The 27,606-nt window shown below is 49.8% G+C and overlaps 1 protein-coding gene and 1 long non-coding RNA gene across 3 annotated transcripts; one reads left to right on the top strand and one right to left on the bottom strand.

Moving 5' to 3' along the window:
* Nucleotides 1-236: 236 nt before the first annotated feature.
* Nucleotides 237-20,489, bottom strand: LOC142361476 (uncharacterized). Its single transcript, XR_012764123.1, has 3 exons — nucleotides 20,401-20,489; nucleotides 12,065-12,276; nucleotides 237-391 (listed from the first exon to the last, which is right to left on the bottom strand). It is a non-coding gene; the product is annotated as an uncharacterized LOC142361476 (long non-coding RNA).
* A 210-nt stretch (nucleotides 20,490-20,699) lies between these two features.
* PAQR3 (progestin and adipoQ receptor family member 3) lies at nucleotides 20,700-26,046 on the top strand. Of its 2 annotated transcripts, none has more exons than XM_075422072.1 (7): nucleotides 20,700-20,992; nucleotides 21,080-21,242; nucleotides 22,452-22,607; nucleotides 23,414-23,611; nucleotides 24,974-25,064; nucleotides 25,369-25,507; nucleotides 25,952-26,046. In XM_075422072.1, exons 1-7 carry the CDS (start codon nucleotides 20,808-20,810, stop codon nucleotides 25,962-25,964), a joined length of 945 nt encoding a protein of 314 aa, XP_075278187.1. In that variant the 5' UTR covers nucleotides 20,700-20,807; the 3' UTR covers nucleotides 25,965-26,046. The 2 variants fall into 2 exon arrangements, with proteins under 2 accessions (XP_075278187.1, XP_075278188.1); XM_075422073.1 differs by having other exon boundaries at nucleotides 25,369-25,517; nucleotides 25,952-26,040.
* Nucleotides 26,047-27,606: the final 1,560 nt, after the last annotated feature.

The raw sequence follows: 27,606 nt of genomic DNA, 5'->3' as shown, positions 1-27,606 counted from the left end.
GAACAGGTGTGACACCGGTGCAGACAGCACCACCTCCGCATGGCTAACGGCCACCGATGGCTGGCACACAACACACTCGCTGAGCTGTGGCGAAAGCTGCCTGGCAACCCTGATACACGTTTCAGTCACGGCCCTTGCATTTCCAGTGTTCTTAGTTAACTGACAATAAGTAACACAAACACGACCCAATGCACTGTCATCGTGACATATTTCGCCAAGCGCAGTGGTACCTGAGTTTCTCTTTTCACTGCTATCACATTACTTATGGACAAAGCTTTGCATGTTTCTGGGCCACACTCACAGTTTTGTTTTTAACCACAGAAAAGCAGCCACTTCTGCTGTCAAGCACGGGAGCCAGCCAGCAGCACGCACCAGCTTTCTGTACCAGCTCCTGTAAGAAAGTAAAGAGTGGGTGTTACTTTAAAGCTGCCAGAGAAAAATTCTGTACCTTAAAAAAGAATGCGATCTGCTGTAGATACAGTTATTCTTATCTGGATGATTTGTGAGGCAGACTATGCTCCCCTAAGTAAAAGGGAATATTTTTAGTGACACAATTAATATAAATGGAGCCATCCTGAAAGGCATTACAAGGAGGCTTGTTGCTCTGCAGTCCTGCATAAGTAGGCTTGGAGACTTTTTACAGCTCACAAAACACCAGCCCTATTTAAAAGTGGCATGAAATACAAACGGAGAAAATGCTTGCAAGGCTGAACTGCCATGGTCACAGCTGCCCTCTCTGAAATAAAAACTGGCTTTGGACACTTGGGCAAACAAATGCAGTATGCCTAAGTACAGTCTCAGCATGGCACGTAAGCACCTGAGCTGTGATTTCTGTTAGTCGAGACCTAAAAATCCAAATGGACCTTCAACAGCAGTCACGGGTGTTTGAATCTCAGGCCCCACCTGAGGAAAGCTGTTTGGAGGGAACCCGAGCCCATGGCCAAACCTCCCCTTGCTGCTTCTTTGCAGCTGCACTTGCAAGCACCTGCCCCTGTTTCTGAGGAAATCCAGCACAAGCAGTCGCACTGCTCTCCCCTCTCCTGCCCTTCCACTCTCCTCTTCACACCATTTCTTTTACTGATCTCAGGAGTTCACTAGGAAAGATATCACATACTCAGACACCCTAAAAACCTCTCAGGGACTCAGCAACGAACAACGTATCGGGCTAGCTGTACAACTCATTGCGTTTTATGGCCTGCTTAGAAAAACTGTGATCTCATTATGCTGATGTAAGTCTAGAGCTAAGCCATTCAAGCAGATTTAGGTACCCCATGCCAGAGCTGACGGGTCTGCAATCAGGTTTGGCTGTAGTTGACAAACTGACATATAATTTGATGCAGCGGCTGACCAACCACTCTGGACAGTCTCTTCACATGTTACAAGCCTTGTCCCACCTTGTGTCCGGCGTGTTTAACGCTCGATGGCTTCCACAGAATATCCTACGAGTGAATGCAGGTTGTCTGTTTTTAAATGAGCATAAGCCATTGCAAACATCTCAGCATGAAAGATGTGCTGAGGGACGAAGGTCCAGCCTCTCACCAGCCCTGTCCAACCCTCATGGGAGTTCTCTGGAGTACTGCCCAGTTTTTAAAAGATCCTGCTAGCAAAATTTCCACCTGAGAGACCACTCCATAAGCTTGTCACCCTCACTAAGGTTCTCCTCATTTAGGAAACTCATATTCCAGCAGTTAACCCTTCCTTTACTCAACTTCTGTGTGCCCACATGGCACCATACCAGCCCAGCAGCGTGCGGGAAAGTGATCGGCCCCTCCAGCACGGTCAGACCTGTCCTGAGAGAAAGCATTGCCAAACCACCACCTCCCAGCGCTGCAGAGCTGTGTGAGGCTCTTCCCTCTACTGAAGCAGGACAGCATGTGCCTGGAACGCTCCACAGAAATAAAAAAATTTCTACAGAAAACAGACAGGGTTTGATGAGCTCATTTTGAAGTGAAAGCAAAGAAAAAGTTAACTGGTATTCAATAAGGTCAGAATATTCAACCAATTCGTTGTACAGGAATCTGTACATCTTCCAGCTTAAGACAGTCTTTCCCCAAGAACACGGGAGAAAAGAGCATCTTTTGCCCTCAGAATTAATTTCCCCAACAAATGCAGGGTTGTGGGGGTTTTGACACCTTTTAGAATGGAAAAGATATCTAAGTAATTGAAGGGAATCTAGATGTCACTTGGCCAAACAGAACACAATCCATTCACTAACTGCAGCCTCACAACACTTGGTAATCAAACTACATCTCAGAGCATACAAGTACTGTAAAAGATCTTGTGTCATCCCTTAAAAAGAAACACTAAAAGGAATAGAAGAGATTTCTTGCAACACATTCTGAAAAAACAAAATGAAGCTTGCTAGTCTCAGGAGGTCTGAGCTAAGCTGACAGGGAAAAGCAGCTCCATTTTCGGGCTGCTGAGCAGCAGCGGGAGAGGGGAGCTGATGGCGTGAGTGCCTGACTGCCGGCGCGCGCTGCACAGTTGCTGGGGTGGGCCTGTAAGACCACACATCCCAACAGGCTCATGTTCCCCTCACCAGCCGGATTGGTCAATCTGGATGACATATTTTGGGCATCTCTGCTTACTCGGTGACTGCAACTTGTACACCGTCCACAAATCCCCATCTGCATCTACAGATGGTCTACATTTTTTTTTCCCTTCCTTTCTCCATTGTGTGTAACAGCTCTTCGAGGTTGCAGAAAAGAGAGGCAGAGACGTGGGTTTATTGCATTCTGCTACAGAAGCCAGGTAGACATTAAATTCGACAGAAGTAAGGAAAATCCAAATTCTGAATCTGCAATGCTGTCCGGTCTGTGCCGTCAAAAACCTGTTTCCCTGGCTCAAGCTTGGCCACAAAGCACAACCTAACAGCAGCATTTCAACACTGATGTACATCTGCTGTAGGACAAGCCAAAAAAAAAAAAAAAAAAAAAATCCTGCAGAATTTTTAACTATATGATCTTTATTTTTACTTTGGTGTTTAACATAATGTATTCCAGACTTTGTAAAACGTTTTCTTTTTCTGCATCTTATGAGGAAGGACAAGATTTACCCAAACCTGGGAACACCTTACAAAGCCTGGAAGATCTGGTGAAAAATGTCACAAGGAAATTGAGCTCCAATTTTATTTGTGCTGCAAAACATCTACCTGTCTTTTCACATTTCCCCATTCCTAACTCTCTATTTTCTCCTTTACTATTAAATAGTGACACACAGAAGATGACAGAAAAGACCTGTTTCACCACTTAGGCAGTTTCATTTTCTTAAGCTCTAGTGAAACTGGACCAAAACCAGGGGAAACAAGTTAAATCAAGAAGATTAAAGAAACCTTTTCTGCATATACTCACAGACACACTGATCCTTTCAAACGGCTGCTTCCGAAAGGAGGAGTTAATTTACCTTATCAGTAGTGTTAGTAGTCCATGCTGGGCTGTTAGTGCTGTCAACCAAACTATTCTCAAGACCCAGGGCTTTTTCCTAGGAATTCATTTGTTGCTATTTTTCATTGTTACTATTATTGTTAACTTGAAAGAAAACACATAAGGATTCAGAGCCTAACCTTGCTCCAGTTCTGCAAAGAACTAGATGTGTGTTTACATTTTAATGGAGGCACAGGAAAGACTTGTCCTCCCTCAGCTTTGAGCTGGGCTGCTGCACTAGCCTTCGATGCTCCCCCCCGTGTGAAGCCAAGCATGGGAGCAGATATACAGAGGATCACAATCTCTGGACTTGTTAAGATTTTTCTACAGTGCCTGGGACTGCAGTACCTTCAGTGCCAGGGGAGCAGCACCAGGCACAGTGTGGGTGATTTTCTTTTCTTTACAAACCAATTCCACACCCTGTGCCTGTGCTAGGAGGCACTGAGCCCTGTGGAGAGTCACGCTTCAGAGAGGGGCACTCCCCGCAGTCCTGACCCCTTCTAGCCCTGGGGGTCCACAACAGCTTTTGTACGAGCAGGCTACCCCGTTGGTATCCAGCTCACCACGTCAGGCTGTGCCACGTATGTGGTCTCCCGGCAGCTGGATTTCAGCAGCGCGTTTGCCGGGACCAGCCCTGCCTTGCTACACGCTTGCTCCTCTGACTCCGGAGCAGGCTGAATTTGCAACGGTCTCTGCGCATGATTCTTATTTCAGGGTGCCACCGTCATTACTGAGCTGCATTTTTCAAGCAGCTCTCCTGCATTACATTCACAGAATCATAGAATCACAGGTTGGAAAAGACCTCTAAGATCATTGAGTCCAACCATCAATTGTAGTATAATTCCTTTATACTACAAATATACCTTTTCCTTTTTTTTTTTTTCTTTTGAGCTTGTACACTGGGAAGTCCTGCACTTGTAGAGGCCCACCTTGAGCACCCTTAGTGAGATTTAATTTACCTTAGTCCAGCTCTGAAAACACATTTCATATGATATTTTGCCAGCCAGGCCCAAAACTATTAGTCCATTTTTAAAACGCAGATCATTTTGTTTTTAATCACACACTTCTATTTTGAGTTGGGTGCAGTGTAATCCATGGAGTTCTGTAATTTTCCACTTCATTTATTTTGAATTTAATGAGCTGGTAATAATGTGTATTTCCAGCTGAAATGAATGCCTGAAATGTGGAGCAGAAAGTCACAAAAGTAAAGAACTTGAGGAGGTGAGGGGGGAGGGGGATGACACACACATTGCTGCCTGAAGTTTTATGGAAAGAAAACTAAGCAACATTAAGACATGGAAGATTCAAGAGAAATCTGCCAGCTATCACAGAGGGAAAGCCATGGTTACATGCTGATTTTCCTGTTTTAATACTTTTTTTTTAAGTTTTTAATACTAATTGCTAGGCTAGGCTGAACAGTTGAAGTCTAGATACACCTCAGTACAGCATCAATTACAGCTATGATTTCTAATAGCAGAGGGGGAATCCCCTCTTCATGAAAGCCTTTGGCCCAAATCCCATTGAAATCCGCCCGGGAAGACTCAGATGATGAGTCTCCAAAGTTAGGCTCCTATCTTTCACTTGGGCAGCTAGGCAAGGGGCTTGATTTTTTAAGGCTCTGAGGAACCAGTAGCTCTGAAAGTCACTTGAAAATTAGGCCACTTAATTAGATGTAAAAATATGGGGCACTATTTTATACCTTGAAGTGCACTCTGAAGTACATGTCATTTCTTTCACAGCTTGAAGACACAAACGGCTTTTCCCCTGCTCCAGAAAAGCAGCAGTTTGACTGTGATAGCAACCAGAAGTTTCACATCTTAAATGCATGTTTTTGTCTAGTGTGTGTTCTTCTGCTCCCTCTGGGCATGTACAATTGACACTATCATGTCATTATACCATCAAAATCCTTTTTGGTTTGCCAAAGATGGCAAGGATTAAATATCTACAAAGTAGCTTTGCTTTACATGAAAATACACGGAGTTTTCATCTTGATTAATTTTAAAATAACCACAGACTATCTAAACGATTGTCCCTCTGAGATCACCGAGTGGGACGGGACACTTTGTATAGTGCCTTCTTTAATACAATAACAGGTACAAAATCAGCTCGGCTCTCTATTCTTTGTCAGTCCCAGCGAGTGCTGGAAAAGAGGGAGTATTTCCAGCAGCTCTGTTAGACAACCCCGTTCACTGCTGGCACGCACAAGCCAAATTTTGTGTTTCGGCATGGCTACTCCAGCAAGGATCTAGCCTGGTCGGTTCTGTCATCTAGATCTCAGGAAAAAACTTGGCAAAAACCCTAGTCTGTCTCTTTAACAGCGAAACTGCTTTTAAAGATGACGTTTAAAATATTAGTTTAAATGCTGCATTCATAGTCCTGCTCTGCAAACTGTAAACAAAAGCTGATTAGCCAAAGACATTTTCCCCTGTAATTAGATTCACGTCTCAGTCTAAAAAAAAAAAAAAAAAACCAACCACCAACTCGTAAGGAAAAAAAGTCATGTGGTATATTTTCCCTGCTCTACACAGAGTGCTATGAATAATGTGGCTGTGCTAATTGGTACCCATTAGGGCACTGAATCAGAATCCCACCGCCCCAACCAGGCTGCCTTTTCCTGATAATTATAACGCTAGGAAGCAACCCCCCAACAATTTTGGGACTCGTCACAGAGAATCCTGCATATAGTGTAATGTTGCATTATTCAAAAAGGTAATGAAATTCCACGAAACATCAGATGCAGCAGGTACATGAAGATAATTTTGTTTTTATAACCAATTTCAGTCAGATAAATACTAGAATCCTTTCCAATTTTCCCCCCATGAAACTAAAGTGTCACTGAGATTTACAGCCCCCTCAAGTTCTCTTTTCAGAGGAACATTCATTTACATAAACAGATAATCCCAGATAAAAATTTCCATTAGACAAAGGTGAAATGGATCAATTTTCTCTGCCAAGACAAATCTTAAATCTTGAACAGATAGGGTCATTATTACACCAGGCCCATTTCAGAAATAATGTATTAAAAAAAAAATCAGCCGATAGCAGCCATTTCCAGCTTTCCAATTATCTTTAAGAAAAGCTTATTCTGTGGACAATAAAGCACATTACTGCACAATATGATACAGTCCATAAAGATCACAATGTTTTATGAAAGGTTAAAGAAAGCTCAGCACATTTAGGGGAATGTCATAACCCACAAAGTCTTTCAAGACTTAACTGAATCCGCATGCAGGCTGTGCAAATATTGTGCTACGGTTTTTAGTGCTCCCCTCCTGGTATCAAAACACTGCACTAGGAAGCATATGCCACCCGGGTTTCACCCTGGAAATCGGGTATTGGCCATAAAACGGAAGGTAAAGGAGGCGCTTGCACAGCTCTGCTTCCTCTGGGGAGGAAGCGAATTCACCCATTGCTACTTTACGTGCTCGAGAGGAAGAAATGATCGCTTACGAATACTTGCCAAACCTTGGGGTGCCTTGTCTCCAAGATTAAACGGCTCTCCTCAACCCTCAGGGACGTCTGACCATGCAAGGAAACAGGTGGGCAGGTCACCACCTGGCTCCCTCCCCACCTCCAGCCCCATACTGACTTCAGCATTGCAGCGGCAGAAGCACTGCCCGTCTGTGCCCCGCTGCCGGGTCCCCTGCTGCCCCACCAGCCGCTCCAGCCCTCGACACAAGGCCAGAGCTGAGCAACCAGCTCTGCGGCTCTTCCCCTGGCCCGCAGCCCCAGGGGGGAACAGCGAGGCCGGGAGCCGGGGCAGCCATACCCTCCTGCTCGCCAGTGCCACACGAGTTCATCCGGCCCCCGGGAATGGAGTTTATGAGGGGCGACAGCAGCAAGGAGAAGGCGCTAGGAATCACTGCCTAACAGACACAGCCATCGAAGCAAAAACAAGCAGCAACTTACCCGACTCATCTTTTCATCTGAAAGGAATCAGATTTATTTCCATTTAACTAACTGCTCCTTACAGACATCACGTGAGGAACGGGGAGAGGAGCGATATGGGACTGAGTGAAACCTAGCTAGTGACAAAAAACAAGATCCCATCACAAGAGAGAACTGGCAGGAAGGCTTTACACTGGTCAGCGCCAAATCCAGTCCTATACTGCATGAGTCCCTGGGAGAGCTTTAGAGACCACAGCGCTTCACGTCTGTGGATATGCTGTCACCAGCTCTGAAATACGAGGAACAGGAATTACCTGAAAAAGAAATGGAAACCAACAGGCACCTCTGGACATGCTTTTCCAAAGTCTTCCCCTGTACCACAGTGTAAGGCAAAGCGATTTTCACTCCTCTCTTAAGGGCAGCAGAAGACCATCTGGTGAACTGCACAGTCTTCTCCTGGGCGGGGACCCGATTCGGTGACTGTCTCTCACGTCTTCTAATGGGATCCTTTTAATGCTCTTGCTGAGGTCAGGCTTTGGACTAAAAGCCCAGAGGAGCAGAGGCTGCTGTTTGCTGTTTGCCCTTACAGCAGCTAGCACTCGTGATCCTTGGTTTCTTTTCTGTCTGGTCATCCCCACAATAGAAAATGCCAAAACTACGGAGTAACAGCAACTCATTCCCCTCTGGAAGGGAGGCCACCATCCATCAAAATGCAAGAAAGATGTGAATCTGCGCAAGAAATTTTGAAACTTCTCTTCAAGGCTCTTCTGGTTTAGCTTCTTTCAGGATTTTTTTGAGATGCTGACCTAAAGGTCAGTTTCTTCACACGAGCATGATGGTATCAAGCAACTGCTGTATCAGAGACTGGTCACAGTGCTCCCTCTGGGACCCCACTCCCCAGAGCTGTTATGCTGTGCTTGTACATTTGAACCCCTCATACAGAACGTTGTGTGTCATCAGAAGCTGCCCCATTCATAAGGGAACGATGGAGCAGTGTGAGTCTTCACGATGGCTAACTTGTTCTGTAAGAACTGATACTCACAGAGCAAACATTTGTACTCGTGAAAATAAAATCTCTTGATTCAGTCTAGCCAGCAAAAATAGAGACACATCAAATCAGTAAAGAAAAATCTAACTATCTGGAATACCTAATAGCTGGTAAAACAAATCACTGCGTGACCAGGAATGAAAAGTTTCTTCCTGTGTTGCTAGAAATGCAAGTATCTTTTATTGACACCAGGAGAAAAAGCTGACATTATGCAACTAAAGAATTATACTGTTAAATATAGCTATATATCCAGTTCATTAGTTAGCTGACAGCACTGATATTGAATGAAACTAGGCACGCTGTGAAAGATTAACACTGCTCTGAAATTAATTCTGGTCAGATTTTTCAAGCAACGTTTGTGCTTCTCTTTCTCTCCTATAGAAACAGGACGGAAAGCCTGTTGCCAGCTTCTACAACTTGAAACTAACTGCAGACTATTAAAGGAATCACTTTGTGCAGAGTTTCTGAGTGACTACCAGAGTTGTAACAGAATGCCTTCTGTTTGAAAAAAGGTGGTTTTCTGTAAAGTAAACAAATGCCCCGGCAGCGAACTTGAATAATTAAAAATAATCACAGAAAATACATCTGTCTTACTCCACCACAAACAGCAAAAAGCTCAGATACAACAACACTTCAACTTTTTAAACTCTCTTAGCCCACGTGTAAAGGGTCATCACAGTTCACAGAGGATGCAAGGAAGTACAAGTTACAGCAAACCCTCCCCGCTGCCAACTCTGTGTTTCAGACATAAAGACATCGTGATTTCACCCTGCGGTTTAGTGACACATCAGGCATGACAAGAGGTACGCTGCTTTTGAGCAGGACAGTGTTTAACTTGGTAGTAGGTTTAGGCTGAGGAGATCAGATCTCAAAAAGGCTACATGATTCACTGACCGTTGCACAGAAGTTATTGTAGAGAAGGGACTTGGGTTGCCCAAAGAGGGGTCACCGGATCATCTTTTGTCCTGGTTTTGTTTAAAACAGAACCAAAGAACTAGGTGATGTCTTTCAACTCGAGATTTGGTCTCACATGCTTCTAAATAAAACAGGGTAACTGTTGTAACCCAGAAAAAAAAACAAAAAACAAGCAAGCTTTTCCTGTGAACCAATACACCTGTGGTAGATCAAGGTGGAGTCTAATCTGCCTCATTGTGCAACATTTCAGCTGAATTCCAATTGGCCAAAGATGTAGAAATCACATGAGAAGAAAAATAATTTTGATTTTCAAATGTGTCAGGCCATGTGATTAAAGCTGTCGGTTGCAAAAATCAGCATGGCTTCAATAAATAGATACTTGCAGTTCAGCAGAAGGCAGTACATGCCTGTCTTCATAATTTTAGAAAATTGTTTTAATTTCGAGCTGAGAAAATCTTCCAAGTAGAGCCATACTTCCTTTAACTGTTATCAGAAACTTTTTTAATGTGTGGAAATACTTACTATTGCAATCACCGGCGTATCAGTCATAACATCTAATGATGTGGAGATTGTTGCCTGATAAAATTCACAGCTGGGTAGCTACATGGCTCAAGGCTAAAACCTATTTTAAAATCCAGTGTTTTAGGAGGGAGAATGTTTATTAAAACATTTTGCCCATTAAAAATATATGACATAGCATCGGTCATTCCATGTGATGCAGTGCCAGCCCTTCTTCAGGCAGTCCAGTTGGGATGACTGCTGAAAACCTGGCAAGCGTGTTTGACAGGTCCACATCCTAATAATTTACTAGTCCATCCAGAAAAAAAAAGAAAACAAAAGTCATTCCAGCATTCCAGCAGCCTGAAAGAAAGTCACCGGTGCCCCTCGTGTAGTGTGCCCAGAAACGTGCTCTCACATACAGCCACAGTTGGTCTCTTCACGCTGACAGTCAGAGATTGACATTCAAAAAGGAGTTAATTGCTTGATCTCCTCGTGTCAGAAGTTACACTGAAATAATAATCAGGCTGCAGGTCTTTTTTTTTTTTGGAAACATGATGGAGAGAGAAACGCTGACAAATATTCTTTCAGCGATGCCATGGGTATTTGGCATCCACTTCCATGAGTAGCTGCATGTCTTGACTTGGAGAACACAGGGATGAACACTATGAGGCTAAAAAAAAATCAAAAATTGCTGTCTCTTCTGCTGTCCACCCATCTGCATTGTGTAAGGACAGCCTTTGGCACTACACAGGAAGGACCCCAGTTCTCATGGGCAAAACTCTCTCTCTCGAACACGTACTCCCACTGAAGGCAGCGGGATCACCAAGGGAATGACTGGTCACGGATGGGAGCGACTGAGTTCACCATTTGATCCCACCTTAGCTAGCAAGTCTGCCTTCATTGTCTGAGAAAATTATCTGAAAAACTCTGACACAAAGTTAAGACAGCCTGGACACAGAGAGATGGAGGCGCAGTCAGAGGCATCCATTCTCCCAGGTTATTTGCTGCTGGCCTTGCAACTCGCTCTCACTCCGGCTAGAAGCGGTGGGTCTCTCCGTGAGCTGAGAAACACCACAGCCATTCCCAGATGCGGGCAGGCGATGTCCCAGCCAGGCTCTTCCCTGCCGCAGCAGCAAGGCCAACGAGGCCAGGCAGAACCAGGAGGTCTCGCTCCCTGAACCGCTGACACAGCTTCTGGACACCACAGGGCGGCTCGGGGCTATGAGAACGAGTGCAGACCCGGCTATCCAAATACAAGCGGGGTGGCGGGTCCCCAGGTCAGAGGTGGCAGCCGTGCTCTGTTTGGTCTTTGCCCTGTCATGCCCAGCCAGACCTCTCACAGTTGGCAGAGTTGCCTGCTCTTCCTGCTCAATACGCAGTAGGGAGGGCCAAGCAGAGAACAGACGAACGCACCCAGCAGCTGTTAAAACGGCTTTCCTACCGCAGCAGAGGTTTCCTCTGGGAAGTTCAACACAAATATGGCCTGAGGACCCAAGAAAGCACAGCCCATCCAGTTGGTCTTGGTTTTAAAAGACCTCAGCTGAGCCTTTGCTTTGGACTAACTCTTCAGCAAAAAGAACACCATGTTTTATACTTGAAACAAAAATGTCACCACTGCTAACAGCCAGGAAAATAACCCTGACCTCATTGCGCATCCCCTTGTATAACAAAGCATGGATACTGTTATTCATACTTTTACTGTACAAATGTTCCCAAAATGTCAGCCTTTCCTAATGATACTAAAGTGATTGAAAATTAAAGTGCAGTTCTGGGCAGGGAAGCGACTCTATTAAAAAGAGAGAGACAGAGAGAGACTGCAGCCGTTGCCCATAGCTGCTCCTAGCTGTCTTCCAAGTTCTATATATTAACTAAGCTTATGTACAAAAGCCATTTTTTTTAACTACCGTCAGCACTGCAGAGTCAATACAGCAGCAATAGAGCAAGCTGTTCTGCCTCATGCCTCATCAACATTTCTCACACTCTGTATCAAAGCACGAACATTAGCAAATTCAGCTGCCCTTCAAACTTCCAGCTCCAGTCAGGAGAAAGCATCTGTGGCTGTTCAACTCCTTGCAAGGCTGTCGAAAAAAATCCCAGCTTGCCAGAAATACCCATAACCGCCAAGCCCGACTGTTGTCCATCACACGTGGCCGTAGGACAAGCAGGGGAGCAGCTGAGCTCTGCTCATTTCCTATGGCTCCACGATCCCCACGCTGCACTCCGATCACCCCTCAGACTCCCTCCCCAGCAGCACAGCTCGGTGGGTTAGCTGTAAGCTTTCGTAACTCACCCATATCATTCAGCACGTCTACGAGAATCAGAAGATGTTAGAAGGGGAGGAGGCACACTTCAAATGTTTGTAAGATCACTTCCTCGTGACACAGCAGAAGCTGACAAAATAGTAGCTCTGGTGATACATCTGCTGCGGAGTAAAAAGCTTCCAGTCCACCGGCCGCTCAGAAGGCAGGAGTACTGTCAGAAGGCATCCATCAGTCTTGCAGACTGCCGGGAAACATGAAACAGAATAAAGACAGGCTTTGGGCAAAAGTAACACCACTTTACCTCCTTATGGCTTAATGTGTATAGCACAAACAGGGACTTCAGTCACTGCCTCATTTTACCCAAGTATGGCATCGCAAGAAGAGACTGTATCATCTTTATTCCAAGGTTACAGAAAACGGAGCGGAAGCCTAGCAGAATTCCCAAGGATGGTCAAATTCAAGTGCTCTGCAGCCACTTGTGGGATATGCTGATGAGTCTTGTATGACTGACAAGATAGGGCACAAAGCATGGTTTGTGAACCAAAGGAAATGGCAAGGAACATGCAACTGGAGAACAACAGAGAAAAATTCTAACAAATGCTTCTAAGACGGTGAAATGATCTTGTATGGACCCTGCTTAAAGATTGTTAACTGGAAAAAAAAAAAGAAAAAAATCAACACATTAGCTTAAATATGTGGAATTAACTGATTAAATGGTCAAATAATTTTATGAAAAAAGGGGAAAATTAGGCAGAAAAGCAGCCTACTGGCCCCCTTCCTTCTCTCATCTGCAGAGAATTTTTAGTCCAAGTAATTGCCGAAAAGAAGCAACCTAGGGCTCCCAGTCTCACATCGAGATGGGACTGGGGCATCTACCAGCGTAGCAAAGTAGACGAACAAAATACATTACAAAATAATCTATTAAAAACAATTGCAGCAGTTTGCTAGTTCTACTGTACTTCATTCTTCACTGACTTCCCAGCGTTTCCCAGCACATTGTCTCCTCCATACGTCTTTGCACTTAAAGGTCTCGATGACTTAAAGGAGCTAGAAAGACAATGAGGATGAGAGAGGGAAGATGAACTGTGTATCTCTGGGAGATCATGGCATTCCAATTTTAGTAGTCAGGATAACGGAAGAAACCTAAAATCTCATAAGACAAACTAATTAGCAAAGGGAAAAACCCAGTCCTGGCAGACAGGCAACAATATCCACAGTGCAACCACCAAAAGGAGACAATTGTTTCCTCCCCGTTTCCCAGATCTCTCCATCCCAAAGCATTTTTGGAGGCAAGGCAAACCTTTATTTTGACATTTCCAATTCTCAAACTACTCCACTGCTACTTAGCAGAGATTTTGGCATTTAGCAACACAGTCAGGAAAAAAAATCACGATTTGCATGCAATCATCTTGGCAGATGAGGAAAAAACAAGACAAGAGTAAGTGCAGTGAGACGATCCCAAATGCCAAGTACGGAGGCCTTGTTTCGGATTAAAGTGGTGCTCCACAGATCAAATTTAAGAGCACACTAAAAGTTTGGAAGGGATTTTGAAAAAGGTCGAATTGATTTAGGCATACTAATGCTCATCAGAACCAAATGAGAACGTGCATCTCCTGTCACATTTACGACATTCCAATGCCTACAGAGGTCAGTCAGCAACAACATGGATTTACAACAAAAGTGTTTGAAAGGACACCTAATGCCCCTGACACCGAGAAATTCTGAGTGTCTGCACAGCTCAAAATATGCTTCAATATCACTGAAAATCCAGCCTCTCTTCTCTGTCATGCTCTACCGAGAAGCTACTCAAGAAATTACAGTTGTGTAAACCACAACCGTGGGACTATGTTACAGAAAGGCTATTTTCACTTTTAACAGTGTCTCAGAAACATGATCCCCTTTTGGGAAATCTGCTGTCAGACTTTGGCCAGGCAAGGGGAGACTCAGAATTTCACAGGAATGGTCTGGTTCTTACTTTAGCAAAGTCAGAAACCCACATGGTTTTCCAAGAGTGAAATTGCCGTATCGATCAAAGCTGTCCACATTTCCTGGAGTTTCACCCTCATTATAAATAAATCAACTAAACTCACCACAACTACAGAAACAAGACCTCTGTGGTCAAAATAGTTTGTCTCGAAATGCCTTCTGTCATGGCACGAATTCCAGCTGTGATAAAATTTTATAGGCAAGCTGGAGTTAGAAAGACTTTTAAACATGAAAAAAAAACCCCAAAACCTATGCCTCTAAAATTCAGGACTCCACAGAAAGGAGTTCATTTTTTCCCCTACCAATTTCACTGGGAGCAGGTTGTTGTGCACCATCCCACATGATTAAGCAGCTTTCCAAACAGCTTCTTTCTTTCCCTGAAAATCCCCTAATTTCTCGAAAAAATTCCTTTATTATTCCTTCACCATTTTCACCTTCAGCACCTATCCAGAAAAAAGCCATTTGTTAATTAATTCTTTTTCTTTAGGTTCAGGACTCTGTTATGCTGCACAATTGTTCGTGTGCGTCTGCTTAACACACAGGGAAAAGATGCTGCTAAACCAGAAAAAAAACCCAACAGCAGGCTGGGCAGAAGAGGTGCCTTCTTCCATTGTGTGCGCAGTGCATTTTTGCTGACTGTAAGCTCTCACACGGCAGGAGAAAGCCCAAATGCCAAAATGCCATCCTTGCTCTCGCTATTGGCAGCTGTTCTCTTATCACCAAAGAGAATTTATCGCACCACTGACAGATGCTGAGATTCAGAAGCTGGAGCTGAAAGCCAAGGGGATTGAATCAGAAAACAAAAACGCCAAAAAAAAAAAAAAAAGAAGAGCCTAACCAAAACAAGTCACTTCACTGCACACATCGCACATGCATCTCTCCACGGGGAGAGGAAAGGGAGCCTGAACCCCGCGCGGCAGATGTCAGGCGTTCTGTTTAGGGCACTCCTGGAAGCTGCTCAGGCTCTGCACCGCGGAGGGAACACGCTACAGGAAACCATGGACAACTTCACCACAAAAATCCTAGCAGGGACAGTGTGAGGAAGAAAGATGCATGTCCAGAGCAGAAGGCCTTGAAATCTGACTTTCTTAGTATTAAGGCCACTGATTATCAAACACAAGGTACTTGTGCTCCTAATGCTCTTTCATGAAGGGAGTTTGTGGATTGGGGGTGTCCCGGGTTTTCTGTTCTTACACGCACACACACTCTTTCAAAGACTCTCTGGCTTCCACAAAGCCACGAACCTTATTTTCTTATACGCAACCCCACCGCACATCAACATCCCGTAGTCAGTCTCACAGGTGCTTGAGGCGGGATTTATCTGTTTCACATGACAAGAGGCTTCAAGCACCTCCACCTCCTCATGCACCTGTCAGCAAACGCGTATTGTACACATGGCTATTTGCAAGCTTGCTTTGCTCATCGATACAGAGCCGAAAGTGCTTTACGCACGTAGATAAATGCGTGGTCTCTGTGGTCATAAAGCAGTGCCTGTATTTCACTCGCAGGCTTGTCCCCAGGGAAAACACAACTGTTTTCACTCACGGGCAAAGAACAACCGAGCTATTCGCCGACACAGCTGTCAGGCCCGTGCAAGGGAAGACCCACGATACCTGTCACCAACCTGCCCAAATGCGCTTTCTCCATTCAGGCCAGCCTGGTAACAGATTTCACTCCCGGGCACGGAACTGTCTTTTCGGGAGAACTCTGAGCAGGCCGAGCTGTCCCAGGGCAGCAGATCCCGCCGGTGGGCAAGGGGGCCCCAGGGCACCTCCCGCAACAAACACGCGCGCAGCCAGCTGGCCCCAGATCGCCGTCGGGCGCGGGCGTTTGCGGGCACTCCCGGAGCGGGGCCGCCGCGGCCACCCAGGCCAGGAGGGGCACGGCCGGCCCGGGGCCGGGCTGCGGGGCCGGCGGAGGGGGGGGGGGAGGCGGCTAGCGCGGCGCCAGCCTGCCCCCTGGCGGCCGAGACCGGCCGGAGCGCGGGCAGCACCGCCCGCGGGGAGTCCCAGGCCCCGCCCACCGCCTGGGGCCCGAACCCCTCCCACCGCCAGCCGCCTCGGGGCCCCCAAACCCCAACCCGCCAGCCGCCTCGGGGCCCCCAAACCCCAACCCGCCAACCGCCTCGGGGTTCCGAACCCCAACCCGCCAACCGCCTTGGGGCCCCCAAACCCCCTCCCCCTGCTCACTGCCTCGGGACCCCCAACCCCAACCCCCCAACAGCCTCGGGGCCCCCAAACCCCAACCTGCCAACTGCCTCAGGGCTCTGACCCCCTCCCACCGCGAACCGCCTCGGGGCCCGAACCCCCTCCCACTGCCCACCGCCTCGGGGCCCCCAACCCCAACCCACCAAACGCCTCGGGACCCCAACCCCCTCCCACCGCCAACCGCCTCGGGACCCCAAACCCCAACCCACCAACCGCCTCAGGGCTCCGAACCCCAACCTGCGAACTGCCTTGTGGCCCCGAACCCCAACCCGCGAACTGCGTCGGGACCCCAAACCCCAACCTGCGAACTGCCTTGGGACCCCAAACCCCAACCTGCGAACTGCCTTGTGGCCCCGAACCCCAACCCGCGAACTGCGTCGGGACCCCAAACCCCAACCTGCGAACTGCCTTGGGACCCCAAACCCCAACCTGCGAACTGCCTTGTGGCCCCGAACCCCAACCCGCGAACTGCGTCGGGACCCCAAACCCCAACCTGCGAACTGCCTTGTGGCCCCGAACCCCAGCCCGCCAACCCGCTCCCCCCCGGGCTGCGGACCCCGCTCCGGAGGCCGGTCCCCAGCAGCAGCAGGGTGCCCCGCAGGAACCGGGGTGAGCCACCGGCTCGCCCGGGAAGGTCAGCTCCGGTCACAGCTATCTTGCGCAGATGGCTAATTTCAATCACTTACGCGTACAACACAATTGTTCAATAAGCTCAAAATAAACAGTGTAAGTAATTAATTTAAAGCTGCCCTAATTGTTTCTCAATTTTCCCTATTAACTTAACCTATAACACTTCTGCTACCAAGGGTTCAAAGCTTTAACTTAACAGCCAATTAAAGCTTCCTTTGTCAAAAAAAAAGTGCTGTCAGCTCCGATTCCTTCTGACGGGACTCTCTGAAGCACGTGGGATTTCATTTAAACTGCACAAAGTGTATTTTCCAGGTATAACGTTCTCAGTGAGTTAATGACTCCATGGACAACTCAGACTCATTAAGGTTTTAACCTGGGAGCAACTTTCTGAGCACTATTTGGCTTGACGAGAGCGAGTCACGGATCTCCTGTCTGGGGTGGGAGCGATGGATCTCCTGTCTGGGGTGGGAGCGATGGATCTCCTGTCTGGGGTGGGAGCGATGGATCTCCCATCTATGGGTGGGAGCGATGGATCTCCTGTCTGGGGTGGGAGCGATGGATCTCCCGTCTGGGGTGGGAGCGATGGATCTCCTGTCTGGGGTGGGAGCGATGGATCTCCTGTCTGGGGTGGGAGCGATGGATCTCCCATCTATGGGTGGGAGCGATGGATCTCCTGTCTGGGGTGGGAGCGATGGATCTCCCGTCTGGGGTGGGAGCGATGGATCTCCCATCTATGGGTGGGAGCGATGGATCTCCTGTCTGGGGTGGGAGCGATGGATCTCCTGTCTGGGGTGGGAGCGATGGATCTCCTATCTATGGGTGGGAGCAATGGATCTCCTGTCTGGGGTGGGAGCGATGGATCTCCTGTCTGGGGTGGGAGCGATGGATCTCCCATCTATGGGTGGGAGCGATGGATCTCCTGTCTGGGGTGGGAGCGATGGATCTCCTGTCTGGGGTGGGAGCAATGGATCTCCCGTCTGGGGTGGGAGCGATGGATCTCCTGTCTGGGGTGGGAGCGATGGATCTCCCGTCTGTGGGTGGGAGAGATGGATCTCCCATCTGTGGGTGGGAGAGATGGATCTCCCATCTACGGGTGGGAGAGACGGGTCTCCTGTCTATGGGTGGGAGCGATGGATCTCCCATCTACGGGTGGGAGAGATGGGTCTCCTGTCTGGGGTGGGAGCGATGGATCTCCCGTCTGTGGGTGGGAGAGATGGATCTCCCGTCTGTGGGTGGGAGAGATGGATCTCCTGTCTATGGGTGGGAGCGATGGATCTCCCATCTACGGGTGGGACAGACAGGTCTCCTGTCTATGGGTGGGAGCGATGGATCTCCCGTCTATGGGTGGGAGAGATGGATCTCCTGTCTATGGGTGGGAGCGATGGATCTCCCATCTACGGGTGGGACAGACAGGTCTCCTGTCTATGGGTGGGAGCGATGGATCTCCCGTCTATGGGTGGGAGCCCCAGCTCAGCGTCACCGCGGAGCTCACTCACCTCAGCTAACATGGCAGCTACATGCCGAGTCCTTTAAACGCAGGTGTCTGCATAAACCTGTACTATCTCCCTCACTCTCCAGGTGAGCACTGCAAAGAGAAAAGCCAGTGGGACGCTTGTTAGGAACAAAGATTGCCACTGGGCAGGTATCATTCGTGTTAGCGTGGCCCTGCTGGTCTGGTCCATAGATTTCAGCTTCCAAGTGCGCTGGGTTGTCCAAAACAGGACAGGTCCCTATTTTTAGCAGAGCTGGTACAGGTCAGCTGGAAGTGGAACTGTTCTTCCGTCACAGAACAGAACCATCGACAGGTGACGAACGATCTCCCTTTTGAGCAGGCCACCAGATAACGCCCTTGTGGCTCCTACGATGGTGTTGTCAGGAAGCTCCGTTATGTGAACCCTGGCGTGGGACTGGCCGAGGGTCGGCCAGCGCAGCTCCCTTCAGCACTGTGCCGCTGCGGGAGGTGTTTGGCTGCAGCGTGCCTCCCCGGGCACCCAGCGCAGCTGCTGCGGGCACCAGGGTCCCCTCTGCTCCACCCTGGGCACAGCCGGCAGCGCCAGCCCGGCCGCTCCCCTCCTGCCCCAAGAACGGCATCTCAGGGACTTCCTTCAAAATGCGTTTTTGCTGTGTATCTTTCCTAAATTATTAATTTCATTAATAGCAAGCTCAGGTAAAGAGAAGAGAACAAAAACAGAGGAGGCATATGGCAGACAGAAAGTAAGTAAAAGAGGAACGCGCCATTCAGAGACACGCTTCAGATACAGCCAGAAAGCGAAGAACACAAATAAGTTTCTTAAAGCTAAGCCTGCTGAATTATTGCCACAAACACAACTCCTCTGGGTAACTTCCCCAAGGCCTGCGGTACAGGCAGGAGAAAAACGCAGCCAGCACGCACAGCGGGTGGGGAGGAGGGAGCAGGCAAGACGAACCGTCAGCAGGTCTGCAGCGGCAGGAGGAACACGCTCCTCCAAGCACTCACACCAAGAAACCTCAGTGAATGATGGATCAGTAGAAATACCCAAGAGCTGCTGCTGACCAAAACCGACTTAATTTGGGTAACCAACTGGCGTGACGTGGAAAGGTGGGGGTGACGCAGCGCAGCGGGGTGGGTCGAACACCTGGTCTTCAGCGGCATTCCCGATTTCAAACGCCCGTCACCCTGCACCCTTCGCTTCACAACACAAATCCCTCTGCCATGGGAAAATCTCCCGCGCCGGTCACGCCACCACGGAGAAACGCTATCCTGTCTGGTGTAACGAGCCGAACGGCCTGCGCAGAGCTCTGCCTGCCCGCGGCTGGGGCGGAGGGGCGGGCGGGAGAGGATTGCCACGCAGCACGCTCGTTTCCGACTCCAAAAGCAGGAGCCAGATGATACCTAGGGAATGACTTCGTTCTCCCTCTTTTTTTTTTTAAATTAAAAAAAAAAAATTTGAAAGCAAGTGGCAAATAATCCACAACTTTTCTCATTTAGGTAAAGCACAAACTGGAGCAGAGGAAGCTCCAGCTGAACACGAGGAAGAACTTCTTCCCTCTGAGGGTGACGGAGCCCTGGCCCAGGCTGCCCAGGGAGGCTGTGGAGTCTCCTTCTCTGGAGATATTCCAGCCCCGCCTGGACGCGGTGCTGTGCAGCCTGCTCTGGGTGACCCTGCTTGGGCAGGGGGTTGGACTGGGTGACCCACAGAGGTCGCTTCCATCTCCGACCAGTCTGTGATTCTGTGATTCTGTGATAGCACGTCCTTTGGGAGAGTCTCCTTCACCATTTTTTTGGTACTTCACACAGCGTGCAGAAGAAACCCAGAAAGCGCTATCGATCACTGCGTCAGTAAGCGGAGCTCGCTGTTGCGAGGTGCAGGGGATCCCCAGAGGCACACGACACCCAGTCACCTCAGCGCCGGGCAGCCCCGCCTGGTGTGTGCCCGGCCCCGCTGCGGCAGGCCCGCGCCGCTCGGGCCTCCTCAGAGAAACGGGGCCGCTCTCCCCCGAGAGACCCCTTCCCGCCGACGCCCTCGGGGCCGCGCGCCTCCTCCCCGCTCGTCCCGCGTTACCGGGGCTGCGCCGAGGGCCCGGTGCCCGCGGCCGGGCCTCCCGCCGGGCTCGGGGCGTCCCGGGGTCCCGGCGAGCAGCGAGCGGCCCCGCCGCCCCCTCAGGCCAAAGGCCCCGCGCACGGCGGGGGGAGGGAGAGCGCCCCCGCGCGCCCGCAGCCGGCGCCAGGCGGTGCCGCACAGCGCGCAGGCGCGGCCGGAGGAGCCACCGCCCTATGACGCCATAGACGCGCGACGAGGCCGCCCCGCCCCGCCCCGCCGCTGAGGGCCGGTGGCGGGAGGGCTGTGAGGAGGGCGGTGGGACCGGGAGGGGAGGGGAGACGAGGCCAGGCCAGGCCAGGCCAGGCCAGGCGGGACGGTGAGGAGAGGAGAGGCGGGCCGGGCCAGTGAGGTGAGGTGAGGCGGTCAGGATGCAGCAGAAGCTGCTGCGCGGCACTCACTACATCGAGCTGGGGAGCTATCAGTACTGGCCGGTGCTGGTGCCCCGCGGCATCCGGCTGTACACCTACGAGCAGATCCCGCTCTTCCTGAAGGACAACCCCTACATCACCGACGGCTACCGGGCCTACCTGCCCTCCCGCCTCTGCCTCAGGAGGTGAGGGCTGCCCCGCCGCCCTGCGCCCGCCTCGCCTCGCCTCGCCTCGCCCCCTCACCCCCGCCCCGCTGTGTCTCCCCCCCGCAGCCTCTTCATCCTCTCCAACGAGACCGTAAACATCTGGAGCCACCTGCTCGGCTTCCTTCTCTTCTTCGCGCTGGGCATCTACGACCTGTCCGCTGTGCTGCCAGCCGCCGGCGCTGCCCGCGAGGACTTTGTCATCTGCTCCGTCTGCCTCTTCTGCTTCCAGGTACGGGCCGGGGAGCTGCTTCCGGCGCCGTCGCTTGCGGAGGGAGAGCAGTCAGGCCCGCCACGGTGCTCCCGGACACGGGGCTGCACGGCCAGGCGGGCTCGGGCCAGACCCGGGACGAAGGCATGTTTCAGTTTGCATCGCAGCTGGCAAGCGTGGGGCTGGAGTGGAGTTCGGCCTGTTTAATGGGTGGGATGAGCCAGGGAGGACTGTGTAGCTGGCGCAGGAGAGGGTCTGTGAGAAACAGCTGCGGGGTCCAAGGCCACCTTTCACCGCTTCATACAACCGTCGGGGTTCAGTAGTGTCTGACGCGGCTCCCAGGCAGCATCGACTGCTGCTGGAGAGGGTCGATGCGGCTCCCATGCAGCTCCCGGGTCATCCACTGGAATGTGAAAATCGGCCATGGCCCGATGCTGCTCTGGAAGGGCAGTAGGGCTTGTGTTCTGACTTCTTACCTGCTCTAAGCAGGAGCTTCTGTGTTGGGTGAAATCTGTTCTCGGCAACAGGCTTCAGGTGTGTCATCGCTGGAGCACTGAAACTCCTGCAAAGCGCGCTGTCCCAAAAGAGGTGCGAGGAGCTGAGGAGGGCTGTTCGTATTCCCTGAGGAGTACGGGGTGCCTTCGCGTAGTTGGAAGCGGGGAGAACTCCCTTGCGGGCTTGGAAAGTGCTGTTGTGCTCTTCCCTACCCCTGTCCAGGGCTGCAGAGAAACACAAACATTTCTTTGGGGAAAAAACTTTGATACTGGCCTAGAAGCAAGTAAGCGCCCTGTGTGTACGTAGGAGTTAAATTTCCTGTGTGTTCCCTCAGTGAAGTGTAACGTGCGTGCCGGGCAGTCAGGGCAGATCTGGGCTTTGGTTTCTGTGTGTGATGGTTTGGCCAAGCAGAGCTCGTTGTCCTGCTGTACTCGTGCAGACGTGGCCCTGTCCCTTGCGTGCTGGCTCCTCACTTGGCCTCACGATCTAGGCCTCGGTCGCCCGGTTTTCATAGCTGTGCAACTTGAGGTTATCGCGTCTTGCAGAGTTTTCCGTTCCTTCTTCCCTCCGCCAGAGAAGCTGGCGTTAGTTTCTGTTGCTTACTGGCAGGAATCATAATTGCCTCCACCAGGTTGCACTGCAAAACACGCAACTCTGAGCTTCAACGTTTACGCTCGCTGTACTCCCTGTTCATTTTTAAGAAATTAATGCATCCTTGTTTGAACATTCGTATAGGTCTGTATGCTTTGCTCGGTGGGATATCATCTCTTCTGCTGTCACCGCTCCGAGAAGACCAGCCGGCGATGGATGGCGTTAGATTATGCTGGAATCTCCATCGGCATCCTGGGCTGCTATGTGTCAGGCGTGTTTTACGCGTTTTATTGTAATAACGTAAGTCTGAAGCACTTGTTCGGGTAACGTTTAGTCCCTGTGGTCTCGTTGTTGTAGTTTCCAGGCCGTGGGAAGGGCGTTCATTGCGGGGTGTCCCAACGGAATGTTAGTCGGGAGACAGAGAGGGAAATCGAAACGAGTTCCTTCTGACACCAGCAGAACTTTTCTTGCTGAAGCGATGGGCAAATTGAGGTTTTCCTTTCAAGCTGTCGATCGCACAAGCCTCAAGACAATTTTTAAACTTCTGTGAAGGCAGGGTAAGCTTGACAGGTCCTGCCTTTGTCAAACGTGTGAGGCTGAGTATGGGTGTGTCCCCACCACAAGTAGTTCAGACATCATTTCCCACGCGGTAGCTCACATGGGGCAGACACAACCTTATAGTCTCTACACCTAACGGGGGACAAGTGAAATGTGGACTCGATGATCTGAGAGGTCTTCTCCAACCTATGATTCTATGAAATTGGTTCCCTTGGCAGGGCTGGGTTACACCCGTGCCTGCAGTGGGTACAGCAGTTGGGTAGGTGAACGAGCTGGCCGAGGCAGAGGGGTATTTAAAAAGTTTTGGCGAAGACAGTGCCTGGGCTAAATGATGTTCTGCCAGGAGTGCCCGAGCCGCAGAGTCCCTTCCCCGCACCGTCAGCTGATAAATACAAGTCCGTTCACTCCAACCCTGTCGCCTGTGCTTGCAGCAGTACCAGGAGATGTGATAGATCATTGCAGTTAGTAATATAACCTTTCTACCCAGAGTTTACTTTTACACGTGATGAGAAAACCCACCAAGTTGCTTTTGTTTCTTTTTTTCTCAGTACTGGCGTCAGGTATATTTAATCACTGTGCTGGCAATGGTCTTGGCAGTATTTTTTGCTCAGATTCATCCCAGTTACCTCACGCAACAGTGGCACAGACTGCGCTCCATCATCTTTTGCTCAGTGTCTGGATATGGAATTATTCCCACCATCCACTGGGTTTGGCTCAACGGCGGCATTGGCGCATCTATTGTACAGGTAAAAGAAAAAAAGAAGGGAGTAAGATTCCCTCTTGCTTTTCACTTGCCATCTTCCTTCAGTCCGCTTACACCTCGGGAATGAGGTGCAAGCAGTGGGAATTGAAATTTGTTTAAGCACAGAATTCTTTCGGACGATACGTTCCAAGTGCCAACACTTAGAAATGTACTGAGCAGCAGTAAAAAGGTTGAGCAGATTAAATCTGCTCTACTGATTTAAAACTGTGCCGTGAGAAGGAAAACTGGAGGCAGCTGTGACTGAGTGCATGTGTCTGAGGGAGAGAGCAGCCCGTGTGGGTGGGCCGCACCCTCGCTCACCCCGGGGCAAAGAGCCCCGTCCTCGGGAAGCCGAGCGAGAGGGAAGCGGTCCGTCGGGCTGCACGAGTGCTCTGGGCTGCCCGCCTCTGCAGCTCGAGAGGGGAGGGGAACCACAAGACCCTGGCGGGATGATGATTTGCTTCCTCTTTTGGTCCCTGGGTTTGCAGCAAAAATCAGTATTTGCCCACTCAGCCCACTGTCTCTTACGCAGCCCTCACTGAACATCACTGTGAAGTCACTGAACTATTTTCCTGTTCTTTTTCTAACTGCTTAGAATTGTTCTCTGAAAAAGCAGCAGCGCAGCACAGCTGAGGACAGTGAAGTATGCCCCAGTATGAAAACGTCAGCAATCACTGCAGTTACCCAGAGCCCTGCTGCTGCTGAACGTGGAGGAGCAACATTTGTGAATATAGCCAGTCTTTAGGCAGGACACTTAACACGGGCCTTCTGAAAAACCGATGCACAGTAGCTGTCCCCCTGTGTCTTCCCCCACTTAGTTTCTGCTGCTATAGCAGAACAGTATGTATGCTGTGTGTTTTTTTCCGTAACTTCAGAAAAATATTCCACTGCCAGTAACAAAACTTTCTGTTAAGGAAAACAAAAAGCAACTCGTGAATGGGTCGCTTGATTATTTACCATCCAGTATGTGGCAGTCCTGTGGCCCTGGGTTGTAGCGACTGCCATCCCATCCAGTAAATGAGATCTTGCACTGAAGTCTCATCGACCCTGGCTATGCTGCTTAAGGGCAGTGTGCTGGCAGACGTCCTTCCCTGACAGATCTCCTGTCTGCTGCAGCCTGCACGCGAGCACTCGGTAGCTCGTGTACTGAAGCAGAGACGTCACAAGAAAACAAGTTTCTTCCCACTCAGATTTTCCCAAACTTTGGCATTTTCTGCCCCGTTGGATTCTGTCCATAGACAACGTAGGCAGCGAAGTAAGGTTCAGTTTTGTCATGCCACCTTCTTTTTTATCTTTAGGGACTATTTTTTTTTTTTTTTTTTTTTAACTTTCTAACAGAATAGGAGAGCTTCCTTTTCTTTTGCAGGAGTTTGCTCCGCGGGTAGTTGTCATGTACTTCATCGCTGCTGTAGCTTTTCTCTTCTATATTTCCAAAGTTCCAGAAAGATACTTCCCAGGTAGGAAATTCTCTTCTGGGTGTGTTTTTCGCAGTTAAGCTTCCTGCAGTGTCACAGTCCTTGCTGTGAGCCCCAAACTTCCTGTGAGAACCAGTTGACCGTGTTCCCCGTGAAGTAAAACGTTGCGCGTATTGGCATCAAAAGAAGGCAGACAACTTCTGATCAAGTTCGTTAAAGAGCTTTCACTGCCTCCCAGGAAGTGGAGTGCAGAGTCGAGCTTTGGAAGAGACCAATTGCTAATTGCATTGCAGGAGTCGTTGCTGAATTTAGCACCCTAACCACTCGTCCTTGCTCTTCTGCACAGGACAGCTGAACTACCTCGGCTCCAGTCACCAAGTGTGGCATGTCCTTGCCGTGGTGATGCTGTACTGGTGGCATCAGTCCACGGTGTACGTCATGCAGTATCGACACAGCAAGCCCTGTCCCGAGTATAGCGCAGACCTGTGAGTGAAGGTACAGCCGGTTTCGGGTGCGGGGGGATATGACATTCTAGCAAGTGTAGGGTTAAATAACCCTGGGTTTAACTTGTGGCAAGTTTCAGCCAACCTCCCTGATTCGCTTCCCCAAAGCAAATGCCGACTGGTGTAGTACTGGCTTGTAAGTAAGGCAGCGTTTATCTGGATGCCAGGCACTCTGCTCATCCCTGCTGCCTGATGGTGAGGCTGCGGTGCCCTTGAGCAGAGCTCTAGAACAGGCTGGGCAGACATTTCACAATTTTAACAGCCTCAGGCCATCATTAGCATTTGTTCTGAACTAGCCGTTTCCTCAGGCTTTTGCCAGGTTTTCAGCCTACTAAGCATTGATCTGGATTTTTTGGAAATCAGGTAAGAGTTGACAATTTCTTATGCATAGTAAGCGCCTAAACTTATTTCCCCACTGTGTTGCAGAGGCACCCGATGAAACGCCTGACTTTGAGGGTCTGGACCTTACCTAATGAGCTGAGCTATGACCTTAAGCACGGAGGCAGTTCCTTTTCTGACTTCTGGACTGTTACCCGCTTGCTGGGACAGTATGTCACTAGGAGTTTGGAAAAAACCAACAGCATTGCCTGGGATCTGAGATGCGTTTCCGTCTCAGTCACGTCCTGTCCTGCAATCAAGTACGAAACAGGTCTTCCTGGAGTGGGACGGTGGAGAAGTGGGCTGTAAAACTCAGCCTTCTGATCACAGCAGTACTTCTTCTTTTGCTTGGTGAACATGAACAACAGCAGTCAGCACCCTGGCTGAGCTGACAGGCCCGTACACCAGGATTTCAGGATTTGTTCAAGTGCAGAATGAAGAAACCGCTCCCAGCAGCGTGCTTGTGAAACCATGGTAGCTGTGGGACCTGGTCTTGGGTCGAAATCACAGCCCTACGGTGCGTTGCCTCCCTCCGTCTTTGTCTGAAGGACATGCTTACACTTCAGTGCTGGTACGGTAACGGCTAAAATTGAATTCTGCGGACTCTAGGACTGTTCTGGACAAGATCTTTTGCTTTTTCTGGAAGATAAGATCACAGACCAACCACCATAGCTGTACCTTCATTTCAGATTTTAAAAATTGCCCCCCCCCCCCCCCAAAGTATGGGTAGTGCTGTTACTTCAAGAGATTTCTGTAGAGCCCTTCAGTCATTTGGCATTAGTATTCTAAAATATTTCGGGAGTAGCAGTGAGCCTGTGTGTTCATGTTTGTTACTAGCTTGCAATCAGTGAAGCTGCTAAAGATTTTTTAAAGTTACGTTTGTTTGACAGGATGAAATAATGCAGCCTGAGAAGTGAACCTGCTGGGGCTTCCAGTCACTGACCTTTGGCCTCTGAACGTGCTGTGCATTACGCTGTACTTGCAGACTTTGTTACTGACAAGGACTTTTATCGCCGTAAGCTCGCCGCAGTAAAACGGGCTGCCTTGGGTTTTAGACTCTGTCGTGAAACCATCGCATAACTCAGCACTCGGGAGACCCGACATCCGCAGGTTATTAGATAACCGTAGCTCAGCGCGATTAAGCTCCACCGGTGCCAGTTTTTCAAACAGGAGTGGAATTCTTTGGCCTTTTGAGTTAGAACCAACATTTTTTAAGTGGCTTCTGTGTAGCAGCTGTGCTTGTGTTTACGGTTCAGCCGAGCAGGGGTAGTGAACGCTGCTGCTTCCCACGATGAAGTGTTGGTCCGCACTGACCTCAGGCTGCCGTTAGGACTGGGTCCCACGCGGCTGAAGTTTGGGACTGGCGCTGCTAGAGGACGTGGTTGCCTCGCATAGGAGAACAGCGGTCCCCTGGCAGAGGCGTTCTGTTCAGGCTCACAGTCCGGCCCAGCTGACCTCGCTGCAGCTCCCTGTGCTCGCTGCCGCACGGCCCTTGGCAGCGTCCCAGCATCCTCGCTCGCCTTCGGTGACCGCTGACCACAGCCAGCCTAACGCACCCTGACAGGGCCTTGTACGCTCTCGGAGCGGGTGCCTTACACCCGAGGCCAAGGATGAGATGGCGCTGCCTGGCAGCGGGCTCGGACAGCCTTGGGCAGCCGTGCTTCCGTGGCGTAACCCACGGAAAGCCCTTGATGACCCATCAA

The sequence above is a fragment of the Opisthocomus hoazin genome, chromosome 5 (genome assembly GCF_030867145.1).
Source record: "Opisthocomus hoazin isolate bOpiHoa1 chromosome 5, bOpiHoa1.hap1, whole genome shotgun sequence".
NCBI classification, from domain to species: domain Eukaryota; kingdom Metazoa; phylum Chordata; class Aves; order Opisthocomiformes; family Opisthocomidae; genus Opisthocomus; species Opisthocomus hoazin.
Note: the sequence above shows the minus strand (reverse complement) of the source record. Positions and strands in the feature narration are given on the sequence as shown.